The 19276-nt window shown below is 31.8% G+C and overlaps 1 protein-coding gene and 1 long non-coding RNA gene across 4 annotated transcripts in view; one reads left to right on the top strand and one right to left on the bottom strand.

Moving 5' to 3' along the window:
* The window catches only part of skd (mediator complex subunit skuld), a 36323-nt gene extending 17627 nt beyond the window's left edge, over positions 1-18696 (bottom strand). For all 3 annotated transcript variants that reach the window (XM_088204966.1, XM_088204967.1, XM_088204968.1), the window contains exon 1: positions 18530-18696. In XM_088204966.1, coding sequence (XP_088061092.1) covers positions 18530-18598 — 69 coding nt within the window. In that variant the 5' untranslated portion in view covers positions 18599-18696. The remainder of the gene's footprint in view (positions 1-18529) is intronic.
* Positions 5573-10189, top strand: LOC148226698 (uncharacterized). Its single transcript, XR_015812412.1, has 3 exons — positions 5573-6826; positions 7476-8243; positions 10060-10189. It is a non-coding gene; the product is annotated as an uncharacterized LOC148226698 (long non-coding RNA).
* Positions 18697-19276: the final 580 nt, after the last annotated feature.

Here is a 19276-nt window from a genome sequence, read left to right as displayed (position 1 = left end):
TTACAAATTGGGTTATCAAGAAATTTTTCAAATCGAACTTCTTTGGACGGCGGCTCGCGAGCCGCATACGGCCCACGAAACGAATTTTTCAAAACATTTGATACATAATCTACATCATAAATTTTATTTTTGTATTTTAAAATATTTGAAAAACGCTAGTTTTAACGGTTACAAGTAAAATAAATGCTGCTAACGAAATCCACCGATTTGTATCCGCGAATTACGCAATTGCGGCGGTTCAGAGGTAAAATAGGGGGTGGTTTCCATAAATCATATCAGGCACACAACCCTGAACAAAAGACCACATATTTATAAATATGTATACCTTCAAAAGTATTCTGAATATTTTAAAATAATAAAATCACTATAAGCAAAATTAATATAAATGATTTCTAACGCTATAAACATTATATAATAATATATTTCACAAAATCACATTTATTATTCAACTTTTGGCAATAGCATTTGACGGGTCCGTTTCCAACCTGTTCATTATTTTGGCGATATGTACGGAAGTCTATAGCACTGTTCAACAGTTAAAGCGTTTCTTTAACTACGCAATATTTATTCGAATTTTGCATCTTGATTTTCTGTGTTCTGTTCGTGAAAAATATATTAAAAGAACAATTATATATACATAAGATTCAAAATATAAAAGGAGTGATGATCATGTCAATGGTATATGCGTGTCTTGATTTGCGAAGGATGACCCGAATATAGCCTTTTCTCACTTATGATTATGAATGTACAGGGCTGACGAAAGGGGGGTACTAGGTATACAAATAACCGAGGCCCGGCCAAGGACGTCAATTGAGGGAGGGGGCTGATGAGGGGGCATTTGCCATCCCTCTTGATTTTGGCCAGAAAAATGTTTTTACCAACTTTTGACCTCCTCCCTAGAAAAAGCTGAAATGACGTACTTGATTTTAAACTAGAAATTATAGGGTTATCCCTCAAAGAAAATCTAAAGAAAAGATTCGAATCCATCCCGAAAATATTTTTCTAAATATGTCATTTCATTTAAATCATTTCGAAATACTTTTCATCGGTAGGTATATCTTTTTACCAGTGAATAATGATTTAAACTTAAAAATATTTACATACTTAACATCCGATGTACGAATGTTATGTGTATTTTTCACTAGAGAAGTCCAAATACATTTCCACCAATACATATACAAGATGTGATAAAATAATTGGACCACTCCAACATTTCACATATTTTGATATTTTGCAAGCAACTAATGTAGGCAATAATTTTTGTGCGTTAGAAAGACTTGGAAGCCCGTTAATAGGCGATGATTTTTAGCAAAAATAGTAAATATATGTATACCCAAAAGGTTATGGATAAGATACAGTTACAAATTGAACAAAGGAGACTGTATTCAGTGTGCAGCAATTTGTGGTTGTGTCAAAACATTCGGATAAAATAACTAAGTTTTATTTTATAATCTGTTTCTAAACTATCACCCATATCATAATTTATGGATTAATTCGATAGTATTTAATAATAATTTTTTGGTGTAATACTGATTTTTATAAAATGGCTCAAACAAAAAATAGCTATTTCTCTCAAATATTTAAGAGAATTGTGGATGTTAAAAGCAGCCACGCAGTGAAAAAGCATTTTTTGTAAGTTTGTTTCTTCGACAAGAACATCATGCGTAAGTTGATTGAACAATGCGATTATGTGCATCGACGACCTTAGAAGAAGTACAAGGAAGAAGTATAATTGTATAACAAGAGTCGTAAAATATCCAAGTTCAGTGATGTCCCTCTATTTTGTTCAATGAACGATGATATTTTTTTATAAAACGCTTTAGCTAAATATTTTTACCTATAATTTATTGATAAGACCATTAAAAACAATAACTTAATATTTATGCAAGATGGAGCTCCCTGCTATACGGTAAAATCAATATTAAAAAGATACTTGCAACCAAAAATATACAATTTTAACTTGGCCGAGTGATTGACCTGATTTAAATATTATAAAAAAAATCTTGAACCGTTCTTCAATCTATGGTATACAAGAGATTAATTAATAAATTAGATATTTAAAAAAACTTTGAAAACACGTGGCTCAATGATCCAAAAATAAGAATAAAAAAACTATAATAGTGAGTATAGAGATTATGCATAGAAGAGTACTCTAAGTAATAAAAGAGAAAGGAGGTGTTACTAGGTAATATTTTTAGATTGAAAATGTGTGAAAATACTTTTTTAAATTATATAAAAGTGTGTAAAAACTACAAAAAATATGAAAAATAATGCTTGGTCCAATTATTTTGTCACACCCCTGTATATATTTCTACTAGCGAAAATATTATTTAACTGAGAGGCGCTAATAAAATTATATACTATTCTAAAATTTCGACGAAACTCAATTTGACCGCTGCGAAGCGTCTATTTGCTGTTCAAACCCGAAACCTTTAAAACTAATTATAGTTTTAGAACTTTCATTAGGTCAAGTCCAAAATATTTCTCTCAGGGGAAAATAAGCGAAATAACAGACAGATTTTCTGATATAAGAAAATTGGTTAAAATTAATTCAAACTAAATTTTGATCAATAGGAGAGCGCAAAAACAATTATCACTTATCAGAAGTGAAAAATTCACGTCAAAAGCAATAAAATCGTGTCGGAGCCGTCGCAGTGGGAACGCTCGGTAACGAGCGTTCCCATTTTTTGCGTTTTCCTATTGGTCAAAATTCAGTTTAGCGATTCTCACTTATTGTAAGTCACAATATTTATATAAAAATACTTAAACTATAAACGTTAGATAACCAAGCGTTTCTACTGCAATGGTACGAATTTTTTGTTTTTGACGTGGATTCTAAACAGTGACAACCCCTTTAATATTCGATAAAAACTAATCGAACTAATTCTGCGATCGCGATGCGTATGACTTAAGGGCCGGACCAATAATGTTGTTAATACGATTATTGTGTCAGATAACATAATACAAAATAATAATAATTAATATGTGAAATCGCAAAAAATGCTTATTTTTAAAATATCTATAATTTGATTTATTTTAATGCGAAGTAGCCAAAATTTTAAGAGAAGTTTGAGGGTAATAATCATAGTGTATTCGTAAAAACAATGTTTGCTAATTTTTAAAATTTCCATCTTTAATTCGATTTATTTTAATGCGAAGGGAAGGGGCCGCAACAACAATTAGCACTGAGGCCCGATTTTTCTCTCAGTGGCCCTGTAAGATATAACGCTTCACTAACTAACTTTTAAATCCAATGATTAATTTTACCTACATTGCAAAATTGACATTTACGATCTTGGAATATTAATTAAAGATACGCTTTGTTCATTGTCACAAGGATAAAACTAACGTGACTATTATGTGACAAATTAAACAAATTTTACCTAGTATAAGATTTTAAAATTAAGCTTTTTATAAGTCTAAGAATATATATTAAGGATTAACGGAATTTAAAATCCATATAAACTAACTTAAATATGACATTATTATTTAGTATTATGACATTATATAATACTCATATGTTAAGTTTCTAATTCATACAAAGAAACAGTTTTTTTTCATATACACGAAAATACCGTTCCACTACTATCCGATCAAAAACGGATTATGTATCTTATATTTATAATTTAATTACATACGTTAAAATTAACTTGATTTGAAGCATTATATTACAGTTTTACAAACATAATAATATAGCATTGAAATGAAATTATTTTTAACACTTTAATGTCAACATTGATACCAATCCAAAAGCAGATGAGAATTTTGAATTTACAACACAATTAAACATTAAATCAAGTACAGTCGACCCCCCTATAGCGTAGAGATTGGGACTTCGTTATAGGGGGGACTAGGCACAAAATATAAAATTTGAGGTTAGGTTCTTTAAACTATTTTGTGAGTTTAACGAAATCAGCAAATCGTTTTTTACCCCATTTTAATGTATTAAATGACCTTGTATTTAGTTTTACATCTAAACCTTTTTAATACCTTAATTTTATCATCACTTTCATTAATAACTGGATAATTTTCTTAATTGTCTCCCGTCCGCATTTTTTAATATGGTGCTTGACATTTTTCTAATTGTTTTTTTAATTGAACAGATTGTTCTATGGAACAATAGTGTTGAATAAATTATTATATGTACTTGGGTTTTGCTTTTAAATTTTGAAATAAAAAAATTAAATTAGTTGGATAAAAAGTGTCTTATATCATATATCTAAACATCTTTTATGCTTCATTAATACTTTTTTAGGTTTGTAATAGATTGGTTGAAACCCCCTGAAAAGTGTTTACATAATGTATTTAAAAAACGTGTACATTGATTTGCTTGATCATCATTTTTTCCATAGCTATTCAAAAATAAATATTTTCTTACTGTACTGTGATAAATATTCCTGGAATGTTATAACGCTGCGGCGTTTTACCTGTCACAGAATACGTCTAGCGAAGTCAAGGGACAAACAGTAACAAAAACTACGCTATACAGGGGAAAGCTATAGGAGGAACTGCCGCATACGCTATAGGGGGGGTTTACTATTTATTAAAAAATAAAAAAAGTAATAATTATTTTCACAAGAAGATGGTAGTCGTATTTTAAAACACGCACCTACCTTAAGTTTGAGTTAATAGAAAAATAATTTTATTCTCGACTTAATGATTTAAATGTGTTGATTCGAATTTGCACCTTCTAATTAAAAGTACATCTAGTTGAGTATTTTTTCACTCTTAATCAAAAATAAAAGTTGAACGTAGGCTTTTGAAATGGTTATCTACACCTTCATATAAACAGGTATGTCAAACTCTCGAATAGATTCCATTTTTTTATATTAAAAAATAAGCAAAACAAGAAAAACCTATTTTACATAAAACGATTTTCACAAAAAAAGTCATCAGAATTTAGACGAATATCAAGAATTGTAAGGATCGGATCGCGGATGATTTTTAGTGCTTTGCCTACTTTGTGTAAATTGACATGACATGCGAAACGTGATGCATTATTTCAAATCCAAAATAAGGTAGTAAACGTATCATAAATCAAAAATATGATTTGATGTATCTACGTTATTTTTTTAAAATCATTCATAATATAAATTAAAACAATTTCCGATCCGACCCTTACTGATCATTAACATCTAGGATCCAATCAGCGGATAAATATGTGTACAATTCAGGAATTTCAACAAATTAATAATCAATAATTTCGATTTGAATGAACAGGCACAAACTAAATATATTAATTTATAAACATCGTTTCTAATTTTTATTTGCTTTCGCCAAGGTAATGCACTTTGTTTAAAAATGTAAATACAGTACACTATACTGTCCATTATTCGCGCATACGCAAAGTTTCAATATTTTTATAAAGAAATGTCGAGGACAACGAACTAAGAATTGCGAAAAATATCTAATAATAAGTTGCAAACAGTTTTATATACTTACAAATTGGCGAAGATTAAACTCGAATAAAATGAGAATCACTGCTTGAATTCTGTTAAAAACTTCACAGACAAAAAACTGCGTGGTTTACTTTAAGATTTATCTAGTTATTTTCTATTTTATTTACAAACTGTTTTTTTTTTTTTTAGAGTATTGTTTTCAATGAGAGGTTTGATTTATTTGAAATATAAATTGGCCGAGGAATTTCAGGCAAACGCGACTACACACATATAATCGTAAAACGATCGAAACGAAATCGATGCATTTATATTTAAAAGATTTTCATTGAAATTTGACGGAATCACTTTTTCGATGTAACCAATAACTCGACACGGCGAGAGGAAGACCTACATATTCGACCGCGATTCTCAAAAAAGTTCAATCTTGTCTAGCGTGTTCTAAAGTTAAATATAAAAAAAACGTATGTACGTAGAATAATTTTGTTTACAAAATGAATTGATTTGGCCTTCTTCCTTCCTCTCTTGTGTTATGTGATAAGGCGGCCACAGAAATGTGTAGATTTATGGCTTAGGTGGTTTTGAAATCTACTTCTACTTTCATCGTTACGATGATCTTACGAGCCGCCAAAAATAAATTAATCTACTTTTATTTAAATAATGAATGTAATTTGCTTTTAAATGTTAGCTTCCTCGTATGATACAAACACGGTGTCAAGGTTAAAAGCAAAGATATCGCGACGAAACCGAAGAAGAGTCAACAGATCGAAGACGAAATCTGCGACAGTTGATAAAAGGATAATTAGGATATTTATCTATAAAATCGGCATGGATAAAAATGTTAAATTTAATTTATAAAAATATTTTTAATTGAAAAAATGCCTATATCTAGGGTTGACAACTTTTCCTGAGACAATTCTAGGACACATAACCCAAAAAAATAGGCTTACCATAACTATGAAGCTCTAAATCTAGACATCTAAAAAAAAGGTCACCCCGGACATTTTCGTCAAATATCTGGTGGGAGCTAAAAAAAGGTCAACTCAGATTTTTTATTAATTTAAGGATGTCGCGAGAGGTAAAAAGGTTATCTTGGATTTTTTGTTAATTTAGGGCTGCCGCGGGAGCTAAATAAAAAAAGACCAATTCAAAAAAAAATGTTCAATAACGTCTGACGTGAATTTGGCGTACTTTCTCTGAAATTCCGGAACAATTTAGCACTCAACCTAGATCCGATTTTAATTCCGAGACTGTTGGCTAACCTACCTATATCATAGTTTTTCAGTAATTATATTATAGCAAATTTGATCATGTGTTGTTAAACTCATTAAGCAATAGAGATACAATAAAAGTGTAAAATTGAAGAGCAAGAAACACATAAGAAATATTTCTCAAATAAGGATATTTTTAATAGTATACATCATTCACGAGTAGGGATTCCAATCCCGGGCCAAAATTTTGATCCCGGGATTTCGGTATTGCAATTAGTTGATCCCGGGATCCCGGGACCAGTCCCGGGATAATTTTCATGTTATTTTATCGATAAAAATAATTTAAAATGAATAATACAATATTTTTTTTACATCTGTTTTTTATAACGTACAATGTATAAAGTACGTATAATTTTAGTCTTGGACTTAAAATAGAAAATAATATAATAAAAAAAAAAGGGAAGGTCTTATTTATTTATTTGAGAAAATAAAAAATGAACTTTTGACAATATATGTACATATGTACATTCATAGACACAATTAATGGAAAACATTATTTTGGAAAAAACTCACGAAGTAACATCAAAGCATCAAGCGTTTCATCATTTAGCCTTGATCTGATTTTGGTTCCTAAGTAGCCTGCAGCTGAAAAAGCACGTTCAGACTCACAGCCTCAAAGATTTACAGATGACACGTGCAACTCGCGCAAGTTTGTATACGAAATATAACGATTTTGTCTATAATAATTCGATTGTGCTTGATAAATCAATCAATCAAAAAAAAAATCGGGATTATGTTTTATAATCCCGGGACTCATCGGGTATTGAAAATCGTTCGGGATCCCGGGATTGGAATCCCTATTCACGAGTAATCCGCGCAGAAAGATATTCTACATTTTATTAAAAAATATTATTTTTACGTCAAGAAAATTATGTAATAAATTTTTATTTTAAAATAAACTGTCATAGCTTTTTAGCTGCTCAGCGAGATTTTAATAAAAAGCTGATAATTATACTACACTTACTATTGGGAATAGTGGCATTTAATCTCCATATTTTGACAAAAAAAATATGCCGTTAAAATGAGACCGCCATTTATGCATCACAATAAATGGTTAAAAGCATAAAACTAATTGTTGTATATATTTGCGACTTACTAGGAACAAGTATACAAGCGCACGTGTCGAACGTCTATTTTAGCGGATCAGGACCAATCGAAAATGTATATTTCAAATGGATCCAAGCAAGGAAATGTAATGCCATAAGAAGGTTTTCAGATCGTTTCCCAGTGACAGCGTGGCAAAAGCTCCATCTGTTTGAATTATGACCGTTACGCAAAGGACCACTCTTATTATGATTATTTTTATATTTTTGCCTCAAAGCACCGTATTGGCCAGAACGGTCGAAAGTCGGTAAGAGGGCAGCACTTCCCCTAACTTCAAAAGAGTGTTACGTTCAACCTGAATACCTCACCGAGCAAAGACTTTTACCACATACTTCCGAGTACCTACGATTACGCCATTACCGAGCAAGACCGAAAAAGCACCCGCTTTCCACTCCAAACCAAACCTGGCCAGTTGCAAAATCCTAAATCGAAGTAACCTGAATCTTCAGAGACGACTTGAACGCGACGCACAGTGTACGATTTGACCAATCTAGCTGGACAAAACTCAGAATCAGACGTATAGGATTTTAAATGGTCTCAAATTACAATTTAAAGATGTGGCAGCAAATAAAACACAATTTTGTTAATCTTACTAAATTTATTTGGATTTTAACAAAGTTTTTATGTGAGCAAAATGTTTTATGCTGCTTTTCTTAGGCAGTTTCCGTAATAAATAAATGTAAGGATCAGACGACATTAATAAATATTTAAATAAATCATAATTTGTGCGAACACGAGAAGTTTTTAATGTGTGACCTAATTTGACCTTCCTAATTTCTTTGTTTTTGCCCTTTGAAGCCTCTTCAGACATTTGTTCTATTATTTCTGCTCCGTGTATCAGGATCTTATGCAATGTAGCTGGCATGTTATACCACGGGTATAGGATGATATATAAGTCTCGTGTTTCCAAACAATATTGCTTAAATTTGTCCGGGTCCATTTTATAGCCAGACGCTATGACTGTAAGAATAGTAGATAAATCAAATTTTCTTTGATACTGGTGATACGAGCCGTTGCTTTAAAATCGTGAAAAACGCCCTTGCGTTGTTCCCATCGTTGCTCGTACCAAAATCTGTTTTAACTTTGTCTACTATGAGACTGATTTCTTTGAATTTACCCTTTATTTCATCCTTCTTCTTCTTCAGCATACATTTGCACAGTGAAATTGTTTGCAATAAATAAAGCCAACGCTTCTTCCGGGGTGTAAGACCGTTGTTATTTTTTCACGCTAATTCATCTCCGAGCTTTTTTATAACCAGTAGCTCGTTTTGGTAAAACTGTAGATACTTCCTCCATTAAATTAGCAGCGTCTCATTTTCCACTGGCTCGCACGCTTAATTGTGCAGCAAAAAATAGCTGTGCATCGTTATATTTTTCCAATTGAACTTTGCGCTTTTTCGTTTTTGTACAACTATCTTCAAAACGCTTTTTCGGTCTACCAATACTGAAACTTGGTTTCGGTGACTATTCGTGGAACATATAAAACACTAATTCTTAATTTAACCATTTTTCATAGACACTTAAAAATAAGTCTAATCGTACGAAGCCATTTCACACGAATCTTCTCACATTCTTTTTTCAGAAAGGTCCATAAGGGCTTCTCCTGATCTTGTGTAAAGAGCAAATCAACAAATCTTGACTTTACAAACATAATAACTTTGTTTAATCTGCCTTTGGAAGGGATAGAACGCCAAAAGTCAAATAATGACTTTCGTGAAATTTGGGCACTTATAATGAAACAAATTAAAAATCTTTAGAATCGCACATAATCGCACAAAATAATTATGCTATTAAAAAACTATAATGATGCGAGAATACGTTTAGAGCTTTGTTATGCCTTGACTCAACTTGACTACATACTTTAAGACCATCCAAAGTTAATTTTTGTGTTTTTTTTGTTGTTTTGAAAATGGTATATTTTAAGACAGTATTCCTAAGTATTCACGAATATTTTGGTGGATTAAAATGCGATGATAGATTGATAATTACCTCTAGTTGAAGAATCCATCACTAAAAAGTACTTAAATCACACAAAACACAGTAAGCCAAGCACAAACGTCAATGTTCACAGCTGCACTAAACGGCTAATCGCGGCTACCTAGATCCAAAACGGTAACTTTGCCCATTTTTATTGAAGGGATCGCGACTCAAAAACTGTTTTGGAGTACGTTACCGGTTGTAGGGAACATTCAAGGGTATAGTAATATCAAAAAAAAGCAATATCTGAACATTATAATTTTAGACTTTTGTCCACCTAGATTAGTCAAATCGTATACTGTGCGACGTAGACAAGGCTACGAGATCAGCGCATCTTTCTATACTAATTGCACAAGTTGTACGTGATTTCAAAAATCTTTTTTATGAATATATGATTATGGATTACGTTTTTAAACATCTCCTCTTTGCTTTTTTTTCACCAGTTTTTTTTTTACATAATATAAGAATAAACTATAAAGGAATAGTACCTATTTGATAAGCTACGCCCAGACACGCCGTGATCTTCTCCTGTTAGACATAATTGTACTAGCTAAATATCATTTTTGGAAAAGTAAATTTTCTGCAAGTAATATGATCATTATATATGTATATGATATCCTTTACTATGAATAACGTATCGCAACAATCTTATCGTACAACTGAAAGACTATACTCTCGATTAAAGTAAAACATTAAGCCTAATTAATTATCGCAACTTATAAATAGGGCACAAAATAATAAATATATGACAATTGATTCGTAAAAAACTTCGAAATATTGATTTGTAAATGTAAAAACAAAACATTTTCAATTGAGAACTACGGATAACAATTAACACGTCATATTTTGACAATAGTCGGGTACTCGACGAGTGGTTGTTTCCAAAATCAATCGATACGAATTATAGTAATTTTACAATTCCAGGTAAATGGTTAAGAATTACCAAATCTTTTTACCGTAATATATTTATAGAAGTATTCACGAGTAACTAATGAAATAAAATAATGGAAATTTTAGCATCAAGTCATTTAAAAATGCTTCAGAAAATAGAAAACATATTATGTTAACTTCAAAAGGTTAAAGCATATTTTATATATAAAAATAAAATAATATAACAATATTCCTCATTGGGTAAATAAAATCAGTGGGAAAATCGCCACATAAAGCTATCATTCCATCAACTCATCGGAAAGAAATAACGGATTAAGATAACCCGTTTATAGACAATACACAATATTGGGCGTTTGAAACAATGCATTCTTTGCAACAGCTACTGGCGAATCAACAAAAAGAGCATATATAGGTTTTATTTATTTATCGTAAATTTTCCATTGTAACATGACAGATGTTAGCCCAATGCGTTACAATGTAATCACAATAAAAACCTACAAGTAAGTAGTGAGACACCAGATCGAAATCGGTCTGTAAATTGGTAATATCTGTTATATAAATTATTATTACAGCTTACAATCAATAGATGTCACTATGCACGACATAGTTCAATTTTATTTAAATATGGCTCGTATTTTTCGGGTCAGAAATTGAATACCGTTGTGGAGCAAATGCCCCCACATGCTCCCCCCCCTCCAATGACGTCCCTGTAAGGCGGGTGATATGAGAATAAATAAGTTTTAACTACTTCCCGGTCACAAAACTTTTTAAAAAATGACTGAAATACTTCTTGCACGGACTCACCCTTTCCTATGCGGCGGTTATAAAACATTTAAAAATATTCGTGCAAATTCAATTTTTTTTAAAAAACTATGATAATTTGCTGATTTTTGATATAATAATTCATAAAATATAAATTTCCGAGTTTATTGGGTATGACCGGGAAGGTGTTAACTTAGAATGTCAATTCAATAGGTTAGGTATGGGGTTTGAACAGAAAATGATCGTTTCGCAACTGTCAAATAGAGTTTCATACATTTTAGAGCAGCATATAATTTTACTAACGAGCGCAAGTAAAATTATATTCGGACTTTACTAGTGAAAATATAACTTGACTTAATAATCCAGAGGCAGCTATTTAATTGATATTTTTATTCATAATTAATGAAATACATCAAACGTTCGATTAATAAAAAAAAATCAGAAGATATATTTAAATTTGTGTTTTTTTTTTAAAGTTCGGAAACTGAAGTTGTATCACTCCTTATATATGATATTCTTCAGCATAAACAATGAATCACAAAAATCTATCATAGAACTCAAGGATTACTCTCGATTAAAATAAAACATTCAGCCTAATTAATCCTCGCAACGTTATAGACCTATAGGCCACAAAATAATAAATATATGTCAAAATCAACTTTACTATCCGGAATTTAATGCTCTCAAAATATATTGTCAAAATATTGAGTTAATTTATTTAAAGAAAATATGTATGTAAATGTAAAAAGAAAATATGTACGTAAATGTAAAAAAAACTTTTAAATTGAGAACCACAACTAAAAAAATCACATGTCTAGGTTATGAGCGGTTGGCACAGACTGGTCAAAAAATTGTTTTCAAAATTCATCAATGGATTAACAGATTTTACGGCGAACTTTATTAATTTGACTATTCCAGATAAAATAGTTAAGAATTACTAAATATTTTTACAGTAATATATTGATAAAGTATCTCTGAGTAACTAAAGAAATAAAATACTGGAAATTTTATCATCAAATCATTTAAAATTGCTTCAGAAGTTAGGTATGGCATACATGCTTTTGGACATCTAAAGGTTAAATAACTATCCGTAAGATTGTGAAAATCTAGGAAAACCAAATCTATGATTGATCGGAATTGTAATTATTTATATTCACTAATTTCGATCTCTCAGACACGATAGAAATTGATAAAACATTTGAGTGGATATGGAATTTGATGCCAGGTCCTTCAGGTATCACAATGTGATTATTTAAGACGTGCAAGGACGACTTCCACGGAGATCCGAGTTATTGCACAACAAAATATTTGTTGTGCAAGTAGCTCGGAACTAACTACAAGTACAAATTAAGGGGGTTGATTTCTCTCCCTACTAGACTATTTTTTAGTGTACTATATAATCAACTACATCGGGTTTAAGATTCAACAATATCTTGTCTTTTCCTCCAACACTGATCAGTGAAAAAAAATTGTCTGGAGTAGTGGAAGCGCCGAAAGCTCTTAAAGGGAGTTTTCGCTGCCGAAAGAATGTTCGACGTGTTAGTTTGCGTGAAAAGTGGGCGAACGGAGAAGGCAGTTGGCATTCTTATCGACCGGAAAAAGTGATCGGTTGGCTAGCCTGAAAGAAACGAAATGGCAAACACGGCGGCGCAGGTGCGGCGCATCAACAGGTTATCGGGAGAGACAGTAGTGGTCAGCGGCGGCGGTCAACCCTTGACCTGGAAACGTAATCGCTGGCTTGTTTATGTTTACTATGCGCAAGCCCCCTCCCCGACGCGTGGCTCTCCCGCCCCCGCCCCCCGAAGCCGCAGCGCGCGACGCCAGCGCCGACAAAATCGAAACGGGAAGAGTGGGAAACTAACGCCGTTTGACGTTTCGAGCTCTCTCCTATTCGACGAAGCGCGACGATTCGTTGATGCGTTTTTTGGCCCTAACGCGACACTATTGCCAACGTCTGCGAAATAATTTTTGACCATAATCTACATTTTTAAAAAGCTCCTACATTAACGAAATTTTAAATAAAACTTAATAATATATGTATATATTAAATTTAAAGCCATTTTTATAAACCACAAAAAAGTATATCTCAATAAAAATTCTCATACCTCAAAAATATTATTGTTTAGCATAAGATAATATACATTTCCTCCTATCCACAAATCAAGACCACAATAAAAATATGTTACACTAACAAATTTCTAATTTATATCGATGGACATTTGATGTTTTAATAAATGTTTTACAGCTAATCACTATCAACGAACTAAATGCACAAATTTCATTCAGTTCAAATTACAAGCATTAAATACAAAATGAATATATGTAAGGATAAAAAATACAGTAGTATAATATTGATTTATTTTAAAACATTGTTTGATAGTCACTTTCACTGTGCTGCAATAATAACCAACTATTCCATTCGTTTGCGATAAAATTTTGTTATTTAAAGCATAATTGTGATGTGACATTTAGCATGTTCCATTGAACCTAAAAACACGTACAGTTCAAAGGTGCGAGTTAAAGTGCACGATTGATAACCTAAAACCGAGATCAGCAATGGACGATGCCAACTTCCTAAATAAATATCTTAGCGTGAAAAATGCAATTATAAGCATTAATTTTTAGGTAGGGAAATTAATTAATTTTAATAAATCAACTATTATTATTATTTCAAGTATAAATCGTGTAATACTTGTACAAATGAATGTACTGAATTTTTATACGAACATAATCAAAATTAAAATCCATCAAGTGCACATTGAGATTATAAACTACATTACAGAAGTGTGCGCATGGGTTCTTTATCGGTACAACTGACACTGATCGCAGGTGTAGAAAACAGCAGCACATAAAAAACATATTTTTATGTTTGAATGTATATCTACGGAATGATAATAAATAAAACAATGCAGTTCTTCGTTTATGATTTCACTGATGTTAGAAAGAATATTAAATTCCATAGGTGTCACCTTTACGAGAAGAATAAAATCTGTTATTTCCAGTCCATCCACATAATCTATTCTGATGAATAAGCAATTTTTCAGTGTTGCTATTCTTCACTTTTATAGCATATGAACAAAGTGAATATAAATTTAAAAAATATGCAGTGCAAACTTTTTTTTAAACATTCAGTTAAATGAAAAGTTAGAATGAAAGCAAAATAAATATCATTTGATGACCTAATTAATAAACATTCGTGATATTAGTATATTTGAGCTGATATATTGATTTTTTAAAATGTCTTAGTGTAAGCAAATTTGAAAAATAGGATTTTGTATTATTTTGTAACAATTTTGTTATATTTCATGTTTATATACTTTCATAAGAAAATCATTCGAAAAACTGAAAATTAGATTGTTTGAATGCATAATAATATTTTATAATCTTTTTCATTATTCCTATTTATTAATATACGTTGGTTTATATAAAATAAAATGTTTGTAAATACTTGAGATATTAAAAAAATGTTCTTTATTTTAAATTATTTTTTGTTACTGTGCATTATATCATCCACAACAATATTTCTCAATATATGAAAATAAATTTTAAAATGTATATTATTATGTTTATAAAAAACAGGAATTTCAAAAGGTTTACCAATATATTTAAAACAGTAGCAACATTCAGGTTTTAACAAAAATAACCCGGGATAAACATATTAATTAACAGTTTCGTGTAAAACCACCACTGTTCAATGTCTCTCATATACACCATTATGATAGATTTATTTTGTGATTAGACAGTGTAGATTTTATTGTTTATAGAGGTCAGTAAAAACCCAGTGAAACTACAAGATTATACATTAACAGTTTGATATCCAAATGGCACAAGACCCCATTAAATAAAAATGTAAGTAACACTATTCAAATATGATCTTAGTTTATCTGTTATCGGGGAGCAAATTTATTCTAAAAAAATATAAATGACATTTTTAAAGTAGATTCGATGCAGAGTTATTCATGGGGTGTTCACTGTTCTGACCAACGTTCAATGTTCGTATCTAACCTGTTTAAATTTTAAAATGTATTGATGTAGCAAAACATTTTGTTAGATAAATAGGCGCGAACGAGCGGTAGCGAGTGAGCATTGGTCAGAAGTGATATATTAATAAATAAAATATATAAACAAATAAATATTTTTTTAGAATAAATTTGACCCCCCAATAACACAAACGTCCCCTTTTAACATTAACGCATTGACTTATCTTTATCGTGAATAAATTTGGCGATTTAAAATAATAATAGTGTAGATACAGAGAATAAGATCATTAACATTAAGTTTTAAGAAATATTGGCCAATCAGAATATCTTAATATTTTAACCCTTTGAGTACCGAGTTAATTTATATTGTTAGTATTCACCTGAGAGTGAGTTAATTTTACGTATTTTACCATTATTGTTTCTATTGATATTTAATTAATATTATTTTATATTGCATTTATAGAAAAATATAGAAAAAAATCAGTGTTTTAATAATTTATTTTATATTTATTATTTGGCTTTTGTCATATTAATTTATTTCGTAGTCTTTAATTTATTGGAATTATTTTCTAAAGAAATCAAATTAAAATATTATTGTATAAATGTTTTTTTTATTTATTATATATATATAAATATATGTAAATATATGTAAATATATGTAAATATATATATATATATATGTGTGTGTGTGTGTGTAAAACAGTGAAAGATCGACAACCGTACATGTAATTAACGAACCAGGCTGCTCAAAGGGTTAAGAAATCTAGCATAACATTTAAAAATACATAACATGTGCAGACATTAACCGAAAATTACATCCAAAATTTGTAGTAAATAATTTCTAAATAAAATCTACCTTAGACTGCTGTAGTCATAAGAAAATAAATAAATAGTTGGTAGAAGATTATGCGAAGGATTACAGCGAAGAATGTAATTTTATAGAATAGGCTCTTATGTAGAAGAGTTCAATTCGAGTTCACTGTAAAACAACTCATGGTTAAAGTATTATGAACCAATAAGTGTATGTAAATAATATGGAACACGAGTCAACATAAGGTGAAGAAAAGCCATCAGATGTTTTATTCAAGAAGACAATGATCTGTAGGGATTAATAAAAGCATGTTGGATTATACGGAACTTTATAAAGTAAATAAAGTGGATAGGAGCTAAATCCTACAGCAAAATTTAGTGAAGAACTGTTGGTAATTTAATTTAATATTAATAATTATATTTAGGTACTATTATCAACAAAATTATTTTGAGATATGTGCATTAAAATAAATACTCTTTCATAAACAAAGAGTTTGTGCATTTATAAAAAATAAATCTTTGGACTTTTTCTTCAAAAAGGATTCGTCGCAGAAAGTAATTCATAAAGTAATGCACAAACAATTCTTTTTATAGACAATTATTTTATGTATTGCTCATTCAAATTGTCCTCATTATATCTACTTCCATGTAAACATGTTGAAACATTGTAGTGATTTGTTTTACCATCTAATTCAAAACATTTTCTATAACATATTTTTTAACTAAATGATACTAAAATATCCTTTCACACGCACAAATCTACCTGATTCTTGGAGTCAGTTTTTTAAGCAAATGTGTCATTTTTCATACAAACTGTGCAAAAACGTAAGCTTTTCATCGTATATTATATTTCAGTTGGTGTATTTCTCCAGAATATATTCTTCACAATGAAACTGAAAACTTGCACAATGATCTGGGTGGCTAATTCCAAAAATTCTTAAAACTGAAATAAATTTAATTTCATTTGATAATTATATTCGGGTCATATTAAACAAGGAATTATTTTGAGAGATTTGCGCATTAAAATAAATATTTGGTTCCATAAAACGAATTGTTTGTGCATTTGTAATTTTTTTCTCGAAAAAGTATTTGTTGCAGAGTTATTTATAAGGAGCACTAATCTGTCCAGTACTAAACAGTAACGCACAAGCAATTCGTTTTATTGTACAATTATTTTATATATTGCTCATTTAAATTGTTCGGAGGAACAGTCTGGAAATGGAAGACCAAAAAAGTGGCCGTCGAAGTTTAACTGCAGAGATTGAACCAAATCCAGCTACTCAACAAAAACAGGTTAAAAAAACAAAGAAACATGTGAACATCCTTCGGAATTTAAATGAGAAACGCTATTTTTAAATAATTTATAATACATACAATAGAAATTGAATATTGTATTCGAAACGAAGGACATAAAAGACAATAGTTAGTAAAAGGTCAGGCAGGAGAATTTGCAGTCAGATGAACGATTAACGAAGAGCTTTCAAAATGACTAACTGAGTATTTAAATTCAAAGCCTCCGAAACTTAATGAAATCAGCTAAAGAACATTGACAGAAAGGTTATACCGTGTTAAATATTATGGACTTTTTTATACTGACTAATTCGTGGGTCACTAACATCGTCTTAAGATTTTGATAGAATCACCATCTATTTAAATGAGCATTGTCAACAAGCGAAGTTTACCAGTCCATTAAATTTGTGCCAGTTGGGTTATTTTTGGACCAATTTAGGTAAAAATATAAAAATTGATGGTCGAAATGGGGTCGTGCTTGTGAAAAATACATTTGAAGTCACTGGAAAAATAAAGAATACGAAGAACAAGTCCGACTGGATGCAAACATCGATTTTATGTGATAAAAAATACATTTTTGGAGCAGTAAAGGTAAAATTAATAAATCTTTATATGGTAAACATATAGTGATATATTTTAGTGTCGGTATATATTGTACTGTCGCAGTTTGGAGTAATTCAAATCGGATTATTGTGCAAGCATTTGCTTTCGTTCTTATTTTAGTATTAGGACGATTAAAACGCGCAGCTAATTGAACGTCTGGGCCGCAAAACATAAACAATGGTATCTGTCATTCGACCGATTGTGCAACGGATCGAAGAACGAAGCAGCGCGGGGCGAAGAGGGGGCGTCGCGGGGGGCGAAACGTCGGGGTTTGACGTTAGGCGAGGCGCGGGAGAGGAGCGCGCGGGACGGGGCGCGGGGTACGGGGGGCAGGGGGCGACGGCGGAGGGGAAGCGGAGAAGGGAGGGGTTTCGAACGGCGTCGGCCGAAAGGCGGAGCCCTAGGGGAGGAAGAGAGAGTTTCGAACGGAGGTTCGCGTACTGACCAGCGCGAAGAAGTTGGTGTGGCAGTCCTCGAGGCTGGCGCCGTTGGTGTTGCGCGCGTGCAGCGTCATGGGCGCCGCCGCCGCCGCGGCCGCGACACCTGCAGCAAAATGGCGGTCGGCCGCCGCGCGCACATACACACCCGCACACCCGCGCGCTCGACGCACACAATCTCAACACGGCGCCCACCGCAGGCGCGCTCGCGAACGTTCGCCGCCGCACCTGCGCCGAACGCGCGCTCGCGAACGTCCCGCCCTGCCGATCGATTCGCACGCTTTCTATTTTGCGCGCCGCTCTCTCTCTCGCGACGAAAAGCGACCGACATAAATTACACCCCGTCGCCCATATCGACGCAATTCAATCGTACGATATGAAGTATCCTTTCATTTACAAAATTCAAATTACAGTCAAATTAGTTCAAATTAATCAAACAAAACTATCCAAATTTTCGGCCATGACCCAAAATCAAAAACTAGCACATTTTCAATGACAATTTTCAAGTTTAATTAGTCATACCCTTTCTATATAATAATATACGCATTCGTTTCAGAACCAGAGAACGATTTTTAGAAGACTTTAAATTACAGAGCTGTCAAGTCAACTTTCTTGCTTCTCTTCACTAAAAACATCGTTTCCTGTTTCGTGGATATGTACAAAAGCCGACCCGATCCACAAAAGGGGCGATGAATCAAATATCAAAAACTTAAGCTTAGTTGTTTGCTATAAGCTTTAGTGGACCAGCAACGCAG

The sequence above is a fragment of the Plectrocnemia conspersa genome, unplaced genomic scaffold (genome assembly GCF_051122295.1).
Source record: "Plectrocnemia conspersa isolate PC_06_02 unplaced genomic scaffold, ASM5112229v1 ptg000014l, whole genome shotgun sequence".
Lineage (NCBI taxonomy): Eukaryota > Metazoa > Arthropoda > Insecta > Trichoptera > Polycentropodidae > Plectrocnemia > Plectrocnemia conspersa.
The sequence above is the reverse complement of the archived record's forward strand: the minus strand, read 5'-3'. Positions and strand labels throughout refer to the sequence as shown.